General features: G+C 39.9%; 1 protein-coding gene across 2 annotated transcripts in view; it reads left to right on the forward strand.

Annotated features, from left to right (window-relative positions):
• The window catches only part of SPAG9 (sperm associated antigen 9), a 127,881-nt gene that overhangs the window by 24,565 nt on the left and 80,641 nt on the right, over nucleotides 1–22,675 (forward strand). The window contains exons 3-5 of one of the 2 annotated variants that reach the window (XM_060253431.1): nucleotides 569–639; nucleotides 12,411–12,505; nucleotides 18,723–18,876. In XM_060253431.1, coding sequence (XP_060109414.1) covers nucleotides 569–639; nucleotides 12,411–12,505; nucleotides 18,723–18,876 — 320 coding nt within the window. Of the gene's footprint in view, nucleotides 1–568; nucleotides 640–12,410; nucleotides 12,506–13,044; nucleotides 13,429–18,722; nucleotides 18,877–22,675 lie in introns of those variants that run through there. The other variant, XM_060253432.1, reaches the window with a different exon arrangement.

Here is a 22,675-nt window from a genome sequence, read left to right on the forward strand (position 1 = left end):
TAAAAATATTACAACTTTAAAACTGCTAGGCTTGCCTAACAACGTATCGGTAATGGGATCTGTCCATTGTTAATTTTATAAAACAATATGAAATGAAAACTCTTCTGAGGAAATAAAGCACTAGAAAATTTCCCATTCCACAGAAAATCTTATACTCCACTTTTCTGAGTACCTCTCACCACCGTAATATTCTGCATTAGAAGTGTATGTTGCTGGTTATGAAATAGTTGGGCATTTTTGAAGGACCAGGCTGGGCAGGAGGAGTCCATCAGCAATTGCCCTTCTGTTAAAGACAAGGATGGTGTATTCTTACCATGCAAGGCAGACACTTGGGCTCCCCTGTAGTCCACCGTTGCAGTGGGCTTTAATGAATGGCAGGACAGATGAATTGGGACTCAGGTAGACAAAGCAGCAGTAAGTTTAGTTTAAAAGACTGGCACCAAATTCTGCTTGGAACAAAGAGGTGTTCACATGCTGTTGGAGGGTTAGAAATATATATGTAAATGGACTCTGGTTCTGTTGCTGATGTCAACTCTGTTTCTGAATAAGCCAACTTTATCTTTTTCAGTTAGCAGACTGGAAGAGAGGGAAGCAGAACTGAAGAAGGAATACAATGCTCTTCATTCAAGACATACAGAGGTAGGTAATGAAGACTGCAGTCTTGTAGGCAGTTGTGCTCAAGGCGCAATTTGCTGCCTCCTTCCGTATCAGTGTATAGATCCAAGTGGGCAGCCGTGTTGGTCTGAAGTAGTAGAACAAAATAGGAGTCAAGTTGCACCTTTAAGACCAACTTAGTTTTATTCAGAACGTAAGCTTTCGTGTGCTCTCTGAGCACACTTCATCTGATGAAGAATCTGGTACAGTGAGCAAAGCCATAGCTGTTAGTCAGTGGCTCAGAATGCAAACTGGTACTAATTTAAGAACCAATGACAGTATAGTAAAATTATCTGGTAGGGAGTGGTTTAGAATGCAGAATGGTAAAAAAAAATTAAGATTCAGTGACAGAATAGTAAAATGAACAAATTGAGCAAACCTTTGATCTGAGTAGCATGAGCATGCGGAAGCAATAAAACAGTAATATGTCAAAATGTGAGAGTGTCTGTTAATGACTATATTGTATTAAGCCTGGGTCAAAAGGAAGGTATTTATATCTCAGAAGATTTCCCACCAACTGATTTACCTTTTAACATGTAACATACATATAGTTTGCCATAGGAGAAAAATACATTAAAATTAGTGGGAGATGGGTTCAGTATATGTAATGGGATAAACAGCAAATATCCCTGTTTGAGTGGGTCAATACAACTAAAAGAGAAATACATTGGATAGTGATGTTCTTGTCCACCTAATTTACTTTTTAACATGTAAACATCATTCTGGTTTGCCATAGAAAAAAAAGAATACAATAAAATATAATGAAAATGAGTTAAGTATATGCAATGAGATAAACAGCCAATATCCCTATTTTGAGTATGTCATTCTGATACACTATTCCAGGGGTGGCCAGTGGTAGCTCTCCAGATTTTTTTTTGCCTACAACTCCCATCAGCCCCAGCCGTCAGCCATGCTGGCTGGGGCTGATGGGAGTTGTAGGCAAAAAACATCTGGAGAGCTACTGTTGGCCACTGCACTATTCTAAAAGAGAAATACGTTGGAATACTGTGGATGTATAACTTAGTGAGAGTGGGTTTAGCATTTGTAATGAGATAAAAAACCAATATCCCTGTTCAGTCCTGAGGAAGTGTTTGTTCCAAGTTTCAGAATAATTTGTAATTCAGCAATTTCTCTCTCCATTCTGTTCTTGAAGTTCCTTTGCAGTAAAACAGCTACTTTGAGGTCACCTATTGAATGCTTTGGAAGGTTAAAGTGTTCCCCCACAGGTTTCTCAGTTCTATAATTCCTGATGTCAGATTTGTGTCCATTTATCCTTTGGCGGAGGGTTTGTCCTGTTTGCCGTACGCAGAGAATTGAAGGGCATTGTTGGCATTTAATGGCATATATAATGCTGGAAGATGAACAAGTGAATGAGCCTGAGACGGCGTAGTTAATGCTGTTAGGTCCAGTGATTGCGTTGTCTGGGTGTATGTGGCAGCAAAGTTGGCACTTGGGTTTATTGCAAGCTCTGGTACCAGTGTCCATGCTCAGAGGAGATATATAGTTGTGGGTGAGGAGTTGTTTGAGATTAGGGGGCTGTCTGTGTGCAAGAAAAGGTTTACCCTTTTCTTTTGAAAAGTACCCAGTACTTTTGAAAGTGAGCTGTCACTATTCAATAGAGGTTGTAAGTTGTTGATGGTACGTTGAGCTGTTTTCAGTTGAGAGTTGTGTGTGACCACTAGTGGTGTTCTGTTATTGTCTTTTTTGGGTAACATGTTTTCTCTGGGTGTCATTCTGGCTTTGTTAATTATTTGTACCTCATTCCTCGTCTGAAGAAGTGTGCAAGTACACGAAAGCTTACGTTCTGAATAAAACTAAGTTGCTCTTAAAGGTGCAATTGACTCCTATTTTGTTTGTTCATAGTGCTTTGGCTTCAGACATTAACGAGAAAGCAGTTACAGGAAACAGTTATGTTTGCATCTTGATGACTTTTTAAAAAATGTTTTTTTCTTTACCTTTAGGCTTCTTTCCCAGGGGAACAAGTTAGTTTGGAATTCTCAGTTTTTTTCTTGAACAAATATAAAAGGGTAGATGTAGTCCCCTGTGCAAGGACCAGTCGTTTCCGACTCTGGGGTGACGTTGCTTTCACAACGTTTTCATGGCAGACTTCTTTACAGGGTGGTTTGCCATTGCCTTCCGCATGAACAAATATAGTTAACACTTAACAAAACAAAGTGTGATAACTTCTGTGTCTTCTGATAAGCTTCTATAAAACAATTTTATTTAAAAAATTAATTATCGTGTGCTAGTAAATGACATGCTTTTTGATGTATTTTCTGTTTGTTTCCCAGGAGAATGGTGAAAAAAATGTTTTGAATGACATAAGCCCCCTCCCACATTGGAATGGTGTATTAAACTTTCCAATAATAGTGTTAGATTTTTTTTTTGAGAGAGACTATATATTTGTGGGTGGGGAGCAGGTTGGGGAGGTGTTACAATTAAATTGGATGTATACAGATAATTGGTTATGAAAGAATACCTGTGAGAAAAGAGTACCTGTGGCTGTTTTGATTTTAAGCATTACAGTGTTAAAGGAGTTTAGACAATATTAGTAAATATTGTATTATCAGAGCAAGTATGGTGAACTTTCTGGCTACACATAAACTATGAATGCTGGGTGTTGGTTACATAATGAGGAAAAATTATTGGTTGCAATCTTATTTCTCATATTTTTGCAGAACTAAGGAAGGGATACTGGTAATAAAAAGGGCTTCTAATGTTTGGCAGATAAAAATGAGTACCTTAATGTTGTGGCACATAGCGTGGAAGTGGAAAGGAAATAGAAGAAGAAGAAGATATTGGATTTATATCCCGCCCTCCACTCCGAAGAGTCTCAGAGCGGCTCACAGTTTCCTTTACCTTCTTCCCCCACAACAGACACCCTGTGAGGTGGGTGGGGCTGAGAGGGCTCTCACAGCAGCTGCCCTTTCAAGGACAACCTCTGCCAGAGCTATGGCTGACCCAAGGCCATGCTAGCAGGTGCAAGTGGAGGAGTGGGGAATCAAACCCTGTTCTCGCAGATAAGAGTCCGCACACTTAGCCACTACACCAAACTGGCTCTCACTTTAGGGGATCCAGTGAAGTGCTGCTGCATCTGAAGAGAATGAAATGCTAATATATGCAATCTTTGCTCCTGCTGTATAGAAATCACATTTTTTTCTGCACTCTAGAAAATCTGTTACTATGAGGTTCCAGCAGAATTTCCTTCAGGGAATTACGGAACCCTTTTCAAGATCCAGGAGAAGCAGCATGTAGACATCCATTAAGAAGGAATTGCACACACATGCACACACACACACACACACACACAAGCACATTTTTGTTAACTGAAACTGAATCAAGCTTATTTAGTGCAAATTTGCTGCATCTTATTTATTTATTTAGTAAATTTATATTCTACCCTTTCCCATGACGGGCTCAGGGCGCATTACAGACACAATGAAATGGTTAAAACCCAACAATAAAACAGCATATCAGAATAAAATACAATATAGGCGGTGCGGGCTTGTATTTCTCTCCTGGTATTTGGTACAGACTGATGCGTGCTAGCAATTCATAGTAAAGTATAATTAGTTGCATAGTGTAAAAATGCAAGAGGGCAATGTAGTTACATTTGTTTAAAAACTGTGTTTGGGAATGTTGCAACACTCTGAGGAACAGCTAGGTTATCTGTATGCTTCCAGAAATCTAAATCCAGCTGTCTCAAGTGTGACTGGAATTATCTTACTAAAATTGATTTGCAGTGGCATATCTTGACATTTTGCTATAATTCCTTGTGGCTGTGCCATAGTTGAATTTTGTGTGTGTATGCGGTCAAAAGCATTCCAGTGTCTAACATAAAGATGTCCATATATGTTTCACTGAATGAAAGCACCTCACAACTTTATGCAGCTCACAACTTTAATGCCAGTAGCTCACAACTTTTAATACCAGTAGCTTAAAAAGTAGAATTTTTGCTCACAAGACACTACAGCTTAGAGGGAACATTTAGACTATTTAGGAGAAGTAATTCCAGCAAGAACATTTTGGAACATTTTGTCCTAAGAATAGTTCAGACCAGTGCTCTAACTAAGAAGTTACTTGAGTTTATGAAGTCCTTGAATGGGGCAAAAGAAACTGTGGCCTGAAGAAGGTCTTGTGACTGAAACTGGTTCTCCTGTCTCAATTTTTCAGAGAGTACCTTGCTTCAATTTGTCTGAGATTGTCGGAAGAAAAGAAAATCACAAGAAAATTGCCATTTGTTGCTCTCAGTCTGAAAATATTACTTTCAGAGTGATTCATTCTGGTTTTGTGAGATGTGATGTGTTGATTTATACATAATTTGTACTTTTCAACTTTATACCTTTATATAGTATAAAGGTATTGCTTTTGATACATAATCTTTACTGTTTGATGACATTACTCAAGGGTACGACTGTAGCACCCTGAAAGACGGGTGTACACTGAAGGTAGCACACTGAAAGTCACCTTCCCCCATGTGCAGTTCTTTTCTAACCCCCCTCAGCTTGTTTATTTTGTCTAGCTTTGGCCTTGTTTGTGGATGGTCTTTCTAACTGATTATTATTGTAATAAACCTAATTTATAGTTCTTAATGAGGAAGGTTGTTGTGATCTAACCTGTTTCCCCACAGTGTACTATATTGGCAAAGCAAAGTTTTTGGGGATTTTTGGAGTTGCACAACACTCATCATGGCATCAGAAAAATGTTCTGCTTAAATATTCATTTAGCTCAGTTATCATTGAAGGGGGACATGGTTTATTTGGTTTCATGTTGGCACTTATAATATAGAACTTCTGTTGTGGTTTAGAACTCAATAGCCCTGAGAGCTGGAAAAACAATCTTCTGGCATATTGAATGCCCAAAATGTGATCGGCTGTGATGTTACATCCTGCTTATCTGTAGGTTAAACGCAGAGATACGTTTTTATTTAAAACTTTTCTTTGCCTTTCCACCCAATTCAGGTTCCCTAAGGTGCCAGGCATTAAAATATTTCAAACTTTAAAACATTAAAAAGCATTTAAAATGCCAATATATGTCAAATACTTAATTAAAATACAAAAATGAATAAAAACATGTAAACAGGGAGGAGGGCTAATAAGAGTTAGTGAGGGAATGCCAAACAAAAAATTCTTCATCCGCTGGTGGAAGACAATGATTGAGGGAGACGGATGAACTTCCCTGGGGAGAAAGTACCAAAGTTTTGGTACCACGACAAAGACAACCTTTTCTTGGGTTGCCACCCATCTAGTCTCAAAAGTCAGGAGCACTCATGGAGTTGTCATGTTGTTGGAGATGCACTTGTTAGAGTTACCTCTTATTGGTTCAACTGCTTCAACTGCTAAGGGAATTGCATTGAAATGCCAACTATTTAACATTTTTTTTTAATGCACGGCCATATGGTCTTTCACAGTTGGTAATGTTTAGCCAAATAAATGCTTAGAAGATGCTTCAGTTCTTAAGACTCTTCTGTCTCTGTGCTGTTTTAAGGAAATGACTGACGACCTTATTGAGTATCAAAGTTCTTTGGACATATATTTGTATACTTTTTCTTGCACTTCACCAAAAACCTCGCACTTAGGGTCTTTACAACACTGAAAACTAAAACATAATGAAGCAAGTAGGAACCTGCTAGAACAGGGACGTTAAATGTGTGGCCCTTAAGCCATAGCCATCCCCCACAGGGCCTGTATGTAAACTGCAAGCAACTCACTGTTGTCTGCTTCCTTCTCCTTTTCTCTTATTTATTTATATATTTCGATTCGATTATATATTTCTTGCTTTCTTCTGCATCTTAGCTTGCTTTGCCAGACTCTCTCAATCTCACAGGAGCTATGGAGCAAGAGAGCTTGCTGTGCCAGGCTCTCAGTCGCACAACAGAGCTGTTGGGCAAGAGAGGTTGCTTTGCAATGTGAACTATTTAGATGAGGAATAACAACAATCCAGTGAGGTAGATTAGGCTGAAAGTGTGTGTCCACACCAAGTTCACAAAGCACATTTCCTTTACAGACTGAGGTTTTTGAATTTAGACTTTCCAGATTGTAAGCTGATACTAACCCTACTATACTGACTCTGTTCATGCACTTCCACTTGGGAGTTGTAGCTATTTCTCTGCGGAAGACTATAATTTGTAGACAAGCACATAGCCCTCAGTCTGTGTCATGGTGCTTTCATATGTTCTTGACCAGCACACGAAGCAACTTATGTACAAAAGCTCATATTGCCCAGCCATTTCATGTTTTCCTTTGGGTTTTAGGCTTAAAGCATTGTCCGTGAGATTTCTGTAGTAAATGTCAATAGATCAAAAGTAGGTTTGAAACTTATAGATACGCATCTGAACAGCATACTCAAGACTGCTGCAGCACAGACATTGTCTCTAGTTTTTGATGCAATAATTCAGAGCAAGAGGTGGCAGTTATCAGAGACCGTTAAACAAAATATTGCAAGAGTGCTAATCTTTTAAGCATGTTTTATTTTAATTTTTTTTAAAAAAATCTTTAATTGTGTATGTGTCCTTTAAAAAGTTTGTATCTTTGCTACCTGGCATTACATTTTGTGACACACAAGGCCTAGCCTGACAACGTCTCATTTATGTCAGATCCCGCCCTCATAGCAAATGAGTTTGACACCCCTATGCTAGAACTTATGGGGTGTATTTCATTTCTCCTCCCCCATTATTTCCTCTTTCTGTTCCCTGTTAGCCCTCATAGCCTCTCCAACTTTCTTATCTCTTTCCCAACTGACAGCAAACCTGCTTTTATATGTCACTGTCTTCTGCTTTTCTTCCACCATCAGCTGCCTCTGCTTAGGAAAACTATGGCACATTTGTGTGGTGTCAGCTTCTGGAAAGGCTCAGTTCCTTGGCAGTGAACCCTCAAGAACTTTTGCAAGCACCTCATTCCCCTCCCCCCAGGATCCCCCTCCTCACATTAGGTCCCCTCTCCCTCCTCCTAGCAGCCTCCATATGCTCTCCTCTTTCCCTGCTTCATTCTCAGCCATTCACCAGCCTACCTTTTATCTGTCTCCCATCTTCAGCTGTATTATTTATTTACTCAGCTTATATCCCACCTTTCTCGACAGCTGATGTTCTTCTCTTTTTATCTTCACAACAACCCTGTGGGTTAGATTAGGCTGAAAGTATGTGACTGACTCAAATCACCCAGTTAACTTCCTTAGCAAGATGGGGATTCAAACCTGGGTCTCCCAGCCCGTACTCTGAAGGTCTAATGGGTACACCATACTGGCTTTCATAAAGTGGCTGTCATTGAAGAGCAGCAAACAACCCGTCAAGTCATCTGATGGCAGGCATGGCCTGGATATTCAGAGGCCAAAACAGCCCACAAAAGGGCCCCTCGCCCAGCCTTTTACTGACTGAAACAAAGTGTAGAATGCTGTGGCTGGGTGTTCCTTTTATCATTTTGAGAGTTTTATTTTTTGTTTTGTATTTTATGTGTGAGTATGTGTGCATCTGGAAGACATGGTGACTTCTGGTGACTGACTCCTACTGGGAGCCTGGGGGCAATTCATAGAGGTGGCTGTATAAAGCCTGCTCCTGCCTCTCGTATTTCAAGGAGGTCTGCCATCCTAGTACTTGCCAGAGTTGACCTTACGTAACTTCTAAGATCTGACAGGATCGGACTTGTCTGGGCTATCCAGGTCAGGACTCATTTTGGGCTTCTTAATGTTGAAAAAAGTATTGTCTGGTGAATAAAGAAGAAAAGAAGCAGATCCTGAAGGGGGTAGCAGTAAGACAATTAGGGTAGCGAGGTCAGCACCTTCTCTTCTGTTAAGTGTCATTCCTTGTCTGTCTCCAGATTGCTAATCTTAGGACAAATTTTTTCCTCCTTGGGAGTTCTTCACTCAGTTTCTTCCTCTCTCTTAGCTAGGGATGTAATTAGGAACGTATCTCTGTCTCTCCTTTTTCCCATCGTATGTTATTTCCTAAATAAACCTTTATTTACTCTTTCAACTCTTTAATCTGGTTTTGCACAATTGCTGTGTTAATTACTCTGCCAGCACTTAACCTTTTTTAGATTTCAGATTTTTCTGCAAATATAGGGCATTTTTCAGGTTTGTAGAAAGTTTTGTCTTGCCTGTTCACAGCTCAAGTCACCAGATTTAAGTATCCTCAGATTTTGCCCACTTGGTTGTTAGAATATAAAAATGGGAACCTACAAGCACTTGTGGGAGACACCACATTTCCCCATTGCCTACTAATTCCTCTTTCTCTTCCCTGAAAGTCCCAATAGCATCTGCTTTTTTTTTTTTAATTCTCCTTGCTACACAACAGTCAACCTACATATATCTGCCTTTCTCCACAGCAATGAGGAAAGCAACTTACATCATTCTCTTTGTATTCTTATAATAACACACTGTGACTGGTCCCAAATCACCCAGTGAGTTTCCACAGTGAGATTGGATTTGAACCTTGGTTAGAGTTGTAATTGCTGTACTGGGGCGGCTTTCTTAGAGTGGATGCATTTGAATAGTGGCAAACCATCAGACCTAGCTAAGTCATGAAAATTAGGTGGCATCTAGTCACCCAGACCTAGAGTTGAGAACCTGAAGATTTCCTGAAATTTTAACTGATCTCCAGAGACTTCTCCCACTAGAGAAAATGACGACTTTGTGTGGACTCTATGACATTGCCTCCCTTCCTTTCCACATTCTACCCCAAAATCTCCTGGAATTTCCAAATCTGGAGATGATAACTATAGCCAGGCCTGGACTTGATGAGTCCTCTTTCAACAGCAAGACAGCCCTGGAAGGACTCTTTCCTCCTCCTCCTGCCTTTCATTCACTACTACTAATGCGGCTTCCCCGTCAGGAACACATTCAGCCTGTGCTGAGAGCGCTGCACTGGCTGCCTGTTGCATACCAAATCCATTTCAAGGTCCTGGTATTAACCTTCAAAGCCCTATATGACCTAAGGCCTACCTATCTGCAGGACCGCCTTGCCCCACATGTTCCTCAGACAGCACTTCGATCAAGCTCTCAAAATCTTTTGGCTGTCCCTGGGCTAAAAGAGGCTAGGCTTAATTCCACCAGAGCAAGAGCCTTCTCGGTTGCAGCCCCAATACTCTGGAACACCCTCCCAGAAGCCCTAAGGGGCCTGCGGGACTTATCGCAGTTCCACAGGGCCTGCAAGACTGAACTGTTTCGGTTGGTATATGACATCTAATGGGAGAGGGCTGCCACCACATATGGATCTATCGCAGTAACTGCCTAGGATCTGTATGCGTTGAGAAAGGAAATATTATATGCTTGAAGTAACACCATTGCGATTTATCTGATTGTTTTATTGTTTTAATATTACTTATTGTTGTGTATTTTATGTTGTTGGCCATCTCACGTCTGCATAGAATAGGCGGGATATAAATATAATGTAAATAAATAAATAAAAAATAAAAGAAACCAAGCCTCAAATGCTCTGTTTCCCTAGCAACAGCCACTGAGGGAATCCAGTTTTTAAAGCTACAGGTGCTCCTTTTATCATTTTGGGGTTTTTAATTCCTCCAGGTATATTTTAAAAAAAAGATTGCACACTTTCCTGCATCCCTAGAGCATTTTTCAGGTTTGTAGATCTGTCTGTCTTCTAGTTTACAGCACCAGTCACCAGATTTAAGTTTCCTTAGATGTGTCTGACTTGGCTATTAGAGTATGCATATGGGGACCTGCAGACAACATGTAGGGAAAGTGCATCCCGTCCTCCTGCCTTTGTTGGAGAAGGGGGGTGAGGGAAGGAAACAATCTTCCACCCTCTCTTTCTCCCCCCCTTTCTCCCCCCCTTCCCCTTCTCTGTCAATTGTCCCTCTCTGTTTCTCTTCCTCTCTTCTCTGACTATCTGCTCCTGTATCTTCCCCTCCCTTTCTCTATCAGTATTTCCCCATCTCTCTCCTTCCTTTCTTTACCTTGATCTCCAGTTCAGCTACAGTGTTGGTAGCAGGGCTATTGGGAGTTGCCATGTCGGTGGCAGAGTCCCTCAAAGTTGCCATGTCAGTTGTGCAGGTAAATAATCTGCACATATACCCAAATAAGTACCCCAAAGACTCATTGTACCCAGTAAGCTGGGGCAACTAGCATAATGACTTGTGAATGGTTTCCCTTGAAAGTTTTAACTTGGATTCCCACATGACTAGGTGAAAGGATGAGCACTCTCATTTGCTGTGGGGATTAAGCTATGGGATGGCTGGACACCAGGTTTTCCAATCAATAAAAATGATCCTACAGCTGCAGTTCTTTGTTATATTCTTGGCTATCACTGGAGGAGTTAGGAGGGGGCTGAATCCTGGTATTTATCACACTGGCAAAGGGGTATTTCAGATTTCTGATAAATGTTTTCAGTATGCTAATGTGGTTGTGTGTAAATTTCATTTTTGCCTTTGTAGATTTTGACTTCCCAATTAAATCAGAATTTATTCTAACCCAACTACCATCCTTCCTCTTCTCTGTATCCAAATAAACCTTACTTTTACTTGGAATGTTACTGCTGCGGTTTTACTAAGCTGTCTACATGTGGCCTGAAAACTCCTTATCTACGTCAGGGAAGCTGGCTTTAACTCAAACAGGCTGCTGCTGAGGGTCCTGAATCAGCGAAGAGGTGTAACTGTGGACATCTTTCTATCTAAATTCTGTATCTGGTGCCGGTGATCCACCAAACCCTATTATATGGGGTTCCCAGCAGTCTTTGTCCCTACACCCCAGCTAAGGGAACTCCACTTTGGGTATGACAAATATGCCATACCGTGTGTGTGTCACCTGCCATGGAATGCGGGTAAGCAGGGCATATCTACTTGCCTTTTGTAGATGATTTAATAATTGAGCTGGATTTCTTGCTATTGCTGTGACTAAAACTAGTATCTTGATTCAAATTAAAAAGTTGCTCATTGTGTCTTAATAAATGTAAAAATATGCATTATGTGGGAAAAAAAACTGGTAATACAACTTGAGAGATTACTTTCCAGCATTCCAGACTGGCTCAGAAACCGTATAATGTGTCCAGTCTCATGAGTCATGACACACAAAATTCTGTGGATTTCGGGGCAATTTAAATGTTGATTCCTCTTTGTTTACTTTTGCTTTTCAGACTTTTATCAAATGCTTATATTTTAGATCAAATTCTTTCAGAAATTATTCTAAAATTTGCTTAATACCAAAGTTATTTTTGTGACTATATGGTCTAAAGCTTGCATGAAAATAATTTTAGTTTCTATTGTCACGTGAGTTCTAAACGTTAGCCAAAATAGAGATGTAGCTAAAACAAGGGATTGGTGTCAGGTTCCCTGTTGGCATAAGTTTATGGTTCAAATATGTATTTTGTGTGTTTCTTATCTTGCTGTGGAATCTCTCTTCCACTCAGTCACTGGGTGCTTGCTGGATCTGTTGGTTGCACATGGGTTACAAACTATTTGTGTGTGTTTTACTATGCTGTTTGTCTTTGGAAGTTGTTCATTGAGAATGGTAACTGTTAGTGACCTTGAAGTCATAAAGATGTCATCAATGTAAATGATCAGTGGAGGAGAAAAATCAGTATAACATTGGGCTCTAAGCAAATATTTAAAGGCTAAAAATTATACTTTACCAGTTTACTTCATGAACTAGCTTAGGTTTGTTACTCCCAAAACTGAGTGCTACTGGTGCCTATTTATTGTATTGGGCAGGGTGGAGGAGAAAAGCCATACATTTCATTTCTAGTCTGCTGAAACAGACATGGAGCAGTTTTTAAAATTAGTTTTATATTTTTTTCCATTTGATAACAGATGATTCATAATTACATGGAGCACTTGGAAAGAGCCAAGCTTCATCAACTGACCGGGGGTGATCAACTAGAGCCCATCATGCACAGTAGAATTAGGTAAGCCTTATTGACTTTTCACTGGCCTTAATCTGTTTGTTTGTATCCTCAAGGCTTTGTGTGGTGTTGTCTTCAATGATGCTTAGGCTAATTCAGAATTAAATGTGGGTGGAATGTGTGAGGAGAGCAGTGTAGAAGCAGGGTGGTGTGTGGGGGGTGGTAGTGGAAATGGTTATACTCTTGAGACAATGGGAGGCCTGGCTGCAATTATCCATGGCTGTTTTACGTTTAAGCATATCTTCTTACAGTTCTGGTAAGGCCGGTTTTCTCCCTTTTTCACCCAAACCAGCACAAAAGCAGCAATGAAAGAATGCCCTGCTAAAGGACTTGAAATAATTGAATTACATTTGCATGATTTGTACTTTTGTCCACATGTTCCCGAGACAGCTTCTCTAAGAGATCTTTGTGGCTACATTATGTAGATGTCAGATCATCCCATCCAATGAACCGTCGCGGAGCTACAAAGCTTTGATGTGATGGGGAGGGGAAAGCAGCTTGCAAGCTTGCTTGTTTCTGTAGGTTGCTGCATAGATGCTAGGGAGAAGGGAAGCAGCTCTGTGGTGGCTTTTTTCCCTTGTTAGGTGGGGGAGGAGAGCGAGGTGATGTCATTGGCTTTGGAGCTGCTGCGGAAGAGATTGGAAAGCTGCTGCCGATGGCATTGTTTTTGTGGCAGCAGCTGAATGACAGACTCTCACTACAAAGATACTCCCTTGTCCCCTGTGTAGCCTCGGTTCCTGCATTTCACCATGCCAGCGCAGCGCCATGAGTCCTGGATGCATGCTGCTATTTGTGTTTGGCTTCGTTGGCGGGGCGGTGGTCATTAATTCAGCTATTTTAGTGTCTCTTTCTGTTTTGCTGCTTGTGCACTTTTCTATATCCACTGGCGTGCCAGCTCTGACGCAGAACTTACCAAGGATTCTCAGGTACTCGGACCACTGATCCTCTGCCAACTGTATTCTTTGTTCTTTGGTTGCTTGTTATTTCTCTCTACTTGGGAGAGGAGGTAGTGGGATGGTGATCTGTTCAGTGCTGATTTAAAATCCTTATTTAAACTTGGCATCCATAGGCTGTGTCCTAAACCTGTCCACTGGAAACATAAAATGCCGTTTCCTTTGTGCTTTCTTTAAGATTGCAACAAAGTCATTTATGTTCTCAAGAACAGGGTTAGCCTTTTCAGTGCTATCCTTTGTAAAATGCTGTGTGAAAACACTGTGGACCAGGATTCGCATTCTCTATACTGTCAGATGCTTCAGTAATACTTGATAGCCTGGCTGCTACTATATAGTAGAGGCCTTTCATTTATTCAGTTTGTCTTTAAAAAAAACTGAACAAACTCCAGAGGATTCTGCAAAATTTAATACTGAATAGCCTTTCAAAAGGCAAAATATCACGATGGCCTCTTAGTGGGGGGTATTTTTGTAAATTAATTGCTGGAATGAAAAGTTATTTCAAGTATTTTAGGTGGGGGAAAGATGCATTTAAAGATCTCTGTTAAATGAAAGCTCTTTTCATTCCATCTATATGCCATTTGTTTTCATTGTAAGAGCACCGTAGCAGAACTGTGGTGAAAACTATAGTATGGTTTTCAGAGGACTTCTGTTACGTTTTAAAACATAATATTTCATATGTTGGCAATTTACTATTGCATAATATGTTAAGGCAGAGTTAGCGTATGTTCTTTAAACAAAGTGCAACTTTTATAATTTATAAAGTCCTCTTAGAATTAATTTCTTCATACTGTATTATGTAATAGGGAGCATTTGAAGCAGGCCCTTTAAAATTTTGGGCCCTTGCTGAGTAAAGATGAAATAAGTCACAGATCCTCAAAAATTAATGAGCTAAGGAGGCATATTCCATAATACTGCCCTACTTTGAAGACCAAGCTCTTGAGTGAATGTTGAAATGGGGAGAAGCCACGGTATGTGGTCTTCCGATTGGTCCCTAGTATCTCGTATCACAAAAACAGAGGCTGTGAGATGCTAGCAGAGGGTCTCGTATTGCGAATGACTTACTTTAGTGATGGAGGAAAATTCAGAATTTTAAAACATAAAGTCAAATAAATTCTCTGAGTTAATATCTGTTCATTCAAAAACAAAATACCAATTTGCAAAGATCTATACTGCCCTTTGGTAAACTATACTGCCTTTTGGTAAACTTAAAAAAGAGTTAGGGGTGCTATGGATAATATGCAGGTAATGTTTTTTTAAAAGATTTATATTAAGTAGGGTCAGAGAAATTCTGTTCATACAAGTTTCTCTGAAGTATAAAGAATTTGGCTGCAGAGTTCCATAGTTGTAGCATTTTAGTAGTCCATGATTGACTTTCACAAGTGAATTAATGATGTGTGACCTTGTGTTTAATCAGTGGTGTATTTTCAGTTGTGGTGACTTTCAGAGTCAAAGATGCTTTTAATTATCTGTTTTTGTTCATGCACTTATTAAAAAAATTACTAATATTCAAGCTAATTGAATCAAGAAGATTCAAGCTAACATACTACTTAATCTAGAGGTCTTTCCTTTCAAAGTAGCTTTTGTACAGGGAATGTATAATCGTTTACTCACTTGTTGAGTGTGATCCAAACACTGTTCTTTCTCCACTCCCTCTAAGGTTATCTTTTTCATAGAAAATATTCCCCCCTTCAAATGGCAGTGTTGAGCTGCTTGGGAAAATGTAATGACTCACTGCTCTCCCCCACCATGCCACTTCTGCCTCAGACACTATATTGTTGCCACAGTTGTCTGGTTCATGATTATCCTGTCATGAGTACTTTTAGGGGGTGATGCCTGCTTCATCATTTTAATGGGCTTGCATTCCCTAACCTATACATTGCTTGTTCCACATTGTTTCACTTTGTTTTTTTCTTGTGGTTTCAAGTCTCCCCTCCTCCTCTTTTTGTAGAGCTGACGCTAAGTCTTTCCCATTATTTATGTGTGGTTTTAAATGTATTTCTTGGTGGCAAGGGTACCTCCAATTATTGTCATTACATGGGAAACTAGGGTTGCTTCTGATGGGAATGATTCCATGTTCTGATCCGATTGATGCTATGAATGCCTTACCCTCAACTCAACAACAGTGCTTCCACATGGAGATTTACTTGGTGCTTTTCACTTCCGCCTGTTATCCTCCTTTGCACTTGCAGATACTTATTTTTTAGTTGGGCATCTCTGTTAAAATACTATGAAAATATCTTGTTGGTGGAGGGGTAGTAATGCCAGATATGAGTAGGGATGTGTGAAAGTCCACAGTTTCTGAAGTCCTAACTAGATCTGGGGGAAATCACAGCAGAGTTGGGGAAGCCCGAAAAGTATATGGTTGCAATGCTATGTTGTGAGAAATAATACATTGGGTTCAGTGCTAGCTTTATTTTTTGTAATTTTTTACTAACTTGTCATTTGTAGCACATCGAAAGCCTGAACCAAAAAAAAAAAAATTCTCATCTTTCCTTTCTGTTTGCCTGGAGGCAATTTGTGCTCCCCAACGAGAAATGTCGAATGCGGGGTGACATGATAGAGGTTTACAAGATAATGCATGGAATGGAGAAAGTAGAGAAAGAAGTACTTTTCTCCCTTTCTCACAATACAAGAACTCGTGGGCATTCGATGAAATTGCTGAGCAGACAGGTTAAAATGGATAAAAGGAAGTACTTCTTCACCCAAAGGGTGATTAACATGTGGAATTCACTGCCACAGGAGGTGGTGGCGGCCACAAGTATAGCCACCTTCAAGAGGGGTTTAGATAAAAATATGGAGCAGAGGTCCATCAGTGGCTATTAGCCACAGTGTATGTGTGTATATAACATTTTTTGCCACTGTGTGACACAGAGTGTTGGACTTGATGGGCCGTTGGCCTGATCCAACATGGCTTCTCTTATGTTCTTATGTTCTAACAGTATGTATGTCTTGAGTAGTGGTGCTTCAGCACTTGCGCATCAGAATGCTTTTGGTTTTAGGGTTGATCCCTTGATCAGAAATACTGGTCTGGGCCCCAGCACATCATTTAGCAAAATCTGAAACCTTCTCCAACTTCAGTGGCTTCTCTGTGAGAGGAAGAGTCACTTAAACAGAGGAAGGATTCAAGCTTCATTGAGCAGAGTAGTAGGATACAAACCACTGTGTAGGAACTCATTAAAGGTTATTGCAGGGTAGAGGAGGGCATGTGAATGTTGAAAGCTTGCTTTTGTGCCTCCGTGTATGTGCAGGCTACAAGTAAGATGGTTCATACAGAGAAGCACTAGTTTTTTTGGCAAGCCTCACAAGCGCTGAGGTGTCAGAACAACAATACAGTCCATTGCATTTGCTTTGAGGAGAAGAGGTCTCCCTTTGATCTGGTGTGGTGATAGATCATATATACAAGAACTGAAACTTGGAAAACAGTTGTCATTTAGCACTGGTAATCTTTGAAGATGGTTGTTTGGAAGTAGTCTGTTCTGGCACTGGCTCAGAAGTCCAGAAATTTTCCCTTCAGGAGGTTAGGCCTATTTATTTGGTTGTTGTCTGTTTGCAGCTCAATTTGCTTCTTCTGTTTGCTTCTGTACATCTGAAATATGTCTTTGCCTTGGTTCTTTTCTCCATGCTACAATATTATACTCCACCTCCACAACATTGTTACACATGAGGGCTTCAGGTTTTTGTAGTTGTAACTGCTGACAGTGGACATTGTCATAATACAAACAGTGATAAACAGTTACCTGCAAAAGAAGTACGCCTGATCAGTTTAAACCGGTAATGTAGATTTTCTGGAAAAGCAGGAACTGGAAAATTTGACAGTGGCCTCAATCTGATATCAATCAATATAATCTGATAAAATATGTTTATTTTGGCTTATTTAGTAAACACAATTTTTAAAAGTACCCCATATTTTATGTCCCAGTTGCAACAAAAACTTGAATTAAACCATTTCATTAGAGGGAAAATAATGTGACTGATATTGAATTTAAAGGTTTATATGGAAATTATTTTAATTGATATAATTGTGAAAATGTAAGGGAAATATATATTATATTCCCTTACATTGTTTAACTTGAAGAAAAAAACTGAAAACTGTTGATTAATTTGTTAATTTTAGTGCACCCAAAGAACTATTTATGATATACAGTATACTATGGATGTAGTTGCCTACTTGTCTATTTCAACAGAATTTAACTCTGTTCTGTGGAGGTTATTGGGGCACCTGAGTTTCACTGTCACTCTTCATCACATCACTTGTATTAGGGCTGCCAATCCCCAGTTGGGGGCAGGGGATTCCCTGGTTTGGAGAACCTCCCCTTGTTTCAGAGTTATTAGAAAGTGGATGGGGGGGGGGAAGTTGAATTTCTGCTGGGCACTCCATTATACTCTATGAAGACTGGTTCCCTTAGGGTATAATGGAGAATTGATCCACGGGTGTCTGGGGCTCTGGGGAGCTGTGTTTTGAGGTAGAGGCACCACATTTCCACCATAGCAAGTGGTGCCTCTCCACGAAAAACTGCCCAAGTTTCAAAAAGATTGGATCAGAGGATCCAATTATATGAGTCCCAAAAGAAGGTGCCCCTGTCTTTCATTATTTCCAATGGAGGGAAGGCATTTAAAAGGTGCATGGTCCCTTTAAAAGTGATGGCCAAAACTCCTTTGGAGTTCAGTTGTGCTGGTCACAACCTTGCACCTGGCTCCACCCCCAAAGCCCCCAGATATTTCCTGAGTTGCTGACCCTACTTGTACTACTATTTAGTTTCACATCGGGTTGGTGATCATGCTATCTCTTCCACCACATAAAAGGAGACACATCTACTGTAGCTTTGGTTTTTATTTAACCTTAAATAAAGGGAATTCATAGCTTGATTTCTAAAATTTGGATTATTATATATAATTGCCCCCCTCTGGGTTTACAAATCAATAAAGCATACATACTGTATACTCTCTCACAAATTCACAGGGATAATTACCTAAATATTATGGCCAAGCTTGTCTAAATGGCAATGACATGCATTTATTGTTGTTCATTTAATGAAAGAATGAAACTTAACCGGTGGACTTTTTTTCTGAAAAAATAAAATAAAAGCACTGTAAAAATGTCTATCCCTCATCTCTGGTTTAAACATATAAGAAAACAGCTTTGCAAACTGCTGCCTTAAAATATATTTGAATTTTTAAAAGTATTTGTTAGCTTGTGCGACTTTCTTGATTCAAAAGTAGATGCAGTATAAGAAACTGATGCAGATATTCCACCCCCCCTCCAGCAGAAAGGAGCGTCCTATATCACTGGGCCTCTTTCCACTACCTCCAGGAGATGCAATTCTTACACCTGACACTCAGAGGGGAGCAGTGGAAACTCCTGGGTCAGACAATTGGAAGTTCCATGGACTAAGTCAGCCACGCTCTCACACCAGCTTAAAGGTGAGTTAGTAGTTATGGGGACATTTTCCAATTAAGAACATTTAAAAAAAATATTTCTTGTGATAACATCATTTATAGATGATTCCTACATCCTCAATTTCTGTCTTTAGTTTTTACCCTTTTAAATGTGAGTCTGTCCAGGTAAGTTGAAGGTGAGTTTTTTGTGTTCTGTGTCTTGATGAATGGGTCTGAAGTGGCACTTGGGATTGTGGGAAGCACAAATCTTGATTTCTGGCTTTCTGAGAACACTGTTTCTTCTTGATTAGTTTTCTAAATGTGTACAGCTTTTTAGTGTGAATTTCTTGTTATGAATTGACTAAGCAGTTATATTTTTCTGTTGGCTTATCTGTGTGGTCAGAGTTGTAATTTTGGTTTTTCCTATGGGAAGAATAGTTGGGAAAATGAATGGGGATGAGAGTAAAATAATATTAAAACGTAGGTTAAAAAGCTAAGTTTGAAAATAGTTTAAAGAAAAATACTGTATATAATGTATATATATCTAAAGTTCCTTCTTGTAAAGGAATATAAATTATGCTCGTTCAAGACTTTTAATGGTATAATAAATAATAACTAAAAATGCAAACAGGAACTAAAATAAAGAAGCAATTAAGACAATGTCACTGAGAAAAAAAATACTAAAAACAGAATTAATCAAGTACTCATTGCCTTTTCCTAGATATAGAGCCCTCATAGATTCCTTAATTACAGCTGACAGTTGGGAGACGTACTTTCGGAAGCTATATTACAAGGGTCCTTCTGAATCTTCTGTACAGTGGCCTGCTAACCTCCCAGAATGGCCCCCTGTTTCTGTAGATTAAATCAAGTCATTGATCAACCAACTTAAGAGAGAAAAAGCTCCTGGAATTGACAGCATTCCACCTGAACTCTTAAAAAATAATATTGAATGGTGGGCCTCTCCTTTGGTTTCGTTATTTACATAGATTGACTCCACAGGCCGCATCCCAGAGGAATGGAGACAGGCAATAATAGTTCCATTCTTCAAGAAAGGGCGGAGGGATGAACCAGCTAACTACAGACCTATCAGTCTGCTTAGTATAGCGGGAAAACTCTATGCGAGCCATCTATTAGATAAATTTAAATCTTGGATAGAGCACAATAATTTACTGGCTGATGGGCAGGCTGGATTCAGAGAGGGTACATCTATTTTGGGGCAAAGCTTGATAATGCAACATCTGATAGATAAATATGCAGCCAGCTCTACTGTTTCTTTGCACGCTGCATTCATTGATCTAAAGACAGCCTTTGACTCAATATCTAGGAAAAAACTTTGGGAGAAGTTAGAAACTACTACTATTGACCAAAGGCTTCTTCATTTAATGCGAGCATTATATGTTAACACATCTATTCGAGTCAGATGCAATAGGAATGGACACCTTACTAACTCCATTCCAACAGCAAAAGAGGTGAAGCAAGGATGTCTCCTGGCACCTTTATTATTCATCTTTTATATCAATGATATGATTAGTAGCCTAAACAACACTTCCTGTCACACACACCCCCCCCCCCCACTTTAGCTAATAGAAAGGTCCCTGCACTCTTATATGCCGATGACACAGTACTCTTCTCTAGAACACCTGTGGGGCTCAGAAGAGCACTTCAGGCATTTAGTCTCTTCTGTGATGAGAATCAGCTGGTAATGAATTACCAAAAAAACCCAAAAATCATGTCTTTTGAGAAGAGAACTAAAAAGAGGGTCTGGTTTATCAAGGGGCACAGGACTGAGCAGGTAGAGAGGTTTATTTATCTCGGAGTGGTATTACAATCATCAGGTTCAAGGAATGCCCACCACGAGCATGTGGCTGCAGTCGGCCAGAAATCAGCCCAGGCCATATTAACATTTTTCCAAACTTGAGGAGGGCAATTTGTTCTCGCTGCACTTAAGCTATACCAGGCTAAAACCCTAGCTCAGCTTTTATATGGTACAACATTAGGCCCATCATCCTCTTGCTTTGCTCCCCTGGAATGAGTGCGGTCAGAGTTTTATAAGGGAGCTTTTACGACTCCCCAGATGTGTTTCCAATGCAAGCTTAACGCTTGGAATCTGGCTCGATTAAAATAGAAGCTAGGGCTTATGCTAAATTATTGCCCCCAAGGATTGCCATCATTAGTCCTTCAGGATGGCTTTTGATCTTCTTCGTTAACAGCGGTCTGCAATAAATTGATGAGCCTAGGTCTTTTCCCACACTCTCTCCTAAATACAGGCTTAGACCAGGCAAAAGCCACCACCAGACAGAGAGTGCTTGATACCGAACGGCAACGTGATCTCAGTGAAGTGCCAAAATTTTTGGCACCAGATACATTGTAGCACCAGCAGCGTATCTCTCATTTCTGGGATCCCCCATTCATCGTAGAGCATTTTCTCTAGCCAGATGGCATGCACTCCCCTCAGCAGTTTTAGAGGGGTGATATAGAAAGATCCCTATGAATGAGAGGGTCTGTCCTTGTGGAACAGGGGCCATCGAAACTGTTGAACATGTTCTTCTCTCATGCCAATTTTACCAGGAGATACGGGCAAGGTTAATTAGTCCCTCAACAAGTAGATTTCAGGGCCATTTCAGTCTTTCTAATTTGGAGTTCAGTAGGAAGCTTCTTATGGGAGTGAACCCACAGATTACAGGTCCTTGTGCAAGGTTTTTTGCAATTGCACGTAAAATTCGCAATGCTATATTACGTTCTGATGCCAAATTTTAATTGCTATTTTATATACCTTATTTCCTACTGTTCCTACTGCAATATTTTAATATTTTGTTAGTATTTTAGCTTTGTTTTTTAACTTTCGTAAATTCTTCCTGATTTGTGCTGGTCGTTGACCGTATTAAATTCAAACGAACGAACAATATAGAGTAACCCTTATACTGTACAGTAGCCAAATACTCAGCCACTATTGCAGTCAAACTGGCGGATTTATCAGCAAGTAAATACTGGGTAATTCTTTCTGGAGGGTCAGAGAGGTTAGAAATAACAGGATCAAAGAAGTTGCTGGCATATATTACAGAACATGGGGCAATGGAGAAGAATATGGGTAATTGAATCTGGCTCCAGTAGACAATATTTATATAATCTGTTCTCGAAAGGAATATTATGGTATCTGCCAGAAAGAACAGATGATGGAAAAATATTCAATCTGGCAAGCATAAAGGCCCAATGGTGTTGGGGATTAGTAAGATTTTGCATGTAAGCAACTCCTTGCCCAGCAGAGGGCAACAAACCAAAAAAACATGGAGAACAAATCAGATTAATTATGTTGTGTCTTCCATGAGATATTTTTCAGAAAGATCTGATATCAGGGCCATAGCGTGCCTAGAGACATTTAAGATATTTTCCTTTCCCTCCCTAAATTGTACATACCCACCTAGCAGATACTGAATAACTTATTAACATTCATGGTGGTGACTTTCAGTGTTAAATTTTTTTAGACAGTTCAAAATTTAAATCATGGTACCAACTATATATATAGCTACAGTTGCTATGCACAGGGAGGCAATGGCAAAATGTCACTAGCCTTGAAAAACCTTATGGGAAAATTTTAAAAAGTGTCCACAAACCAAACAAAAAAGGAGGTGATCATTTAAACCAGGGGTGGCCAATGGTAGCTCTCCAGATGTTTTTTGCCTACAACTCCCATCAGCCCCAGCCAGCATGGCCAATGGCTGGGACTGATGGGAGTTGTAGGCAAAAAAACATCTGGAGAGCTACTGTTGGCCACCCCTGATTTAAACTCTGCTACATCATTGTTTGGATAGCATGAATTAGGATTATCTGGTGAAGGGACATCTTC

The sequence above is a fragment of the Heteronotia binoei genome, chromosome 13 (assembly GCF_032191835.1).
Source record: "Heteronotia binoei isolate CCM8104 ecotype False Entrance Well chromosome 13, APGP_CSIRO_Hbin_v1, whole genome shotgun sequence".
Classification (NCBI taxonomy): domain Eukaryota; kingdom Metazoa; phylum Chordata; class Lepidosauria; order Squamata; family Gekkonidae; genus Heteronotia; species Heteronotia binoei.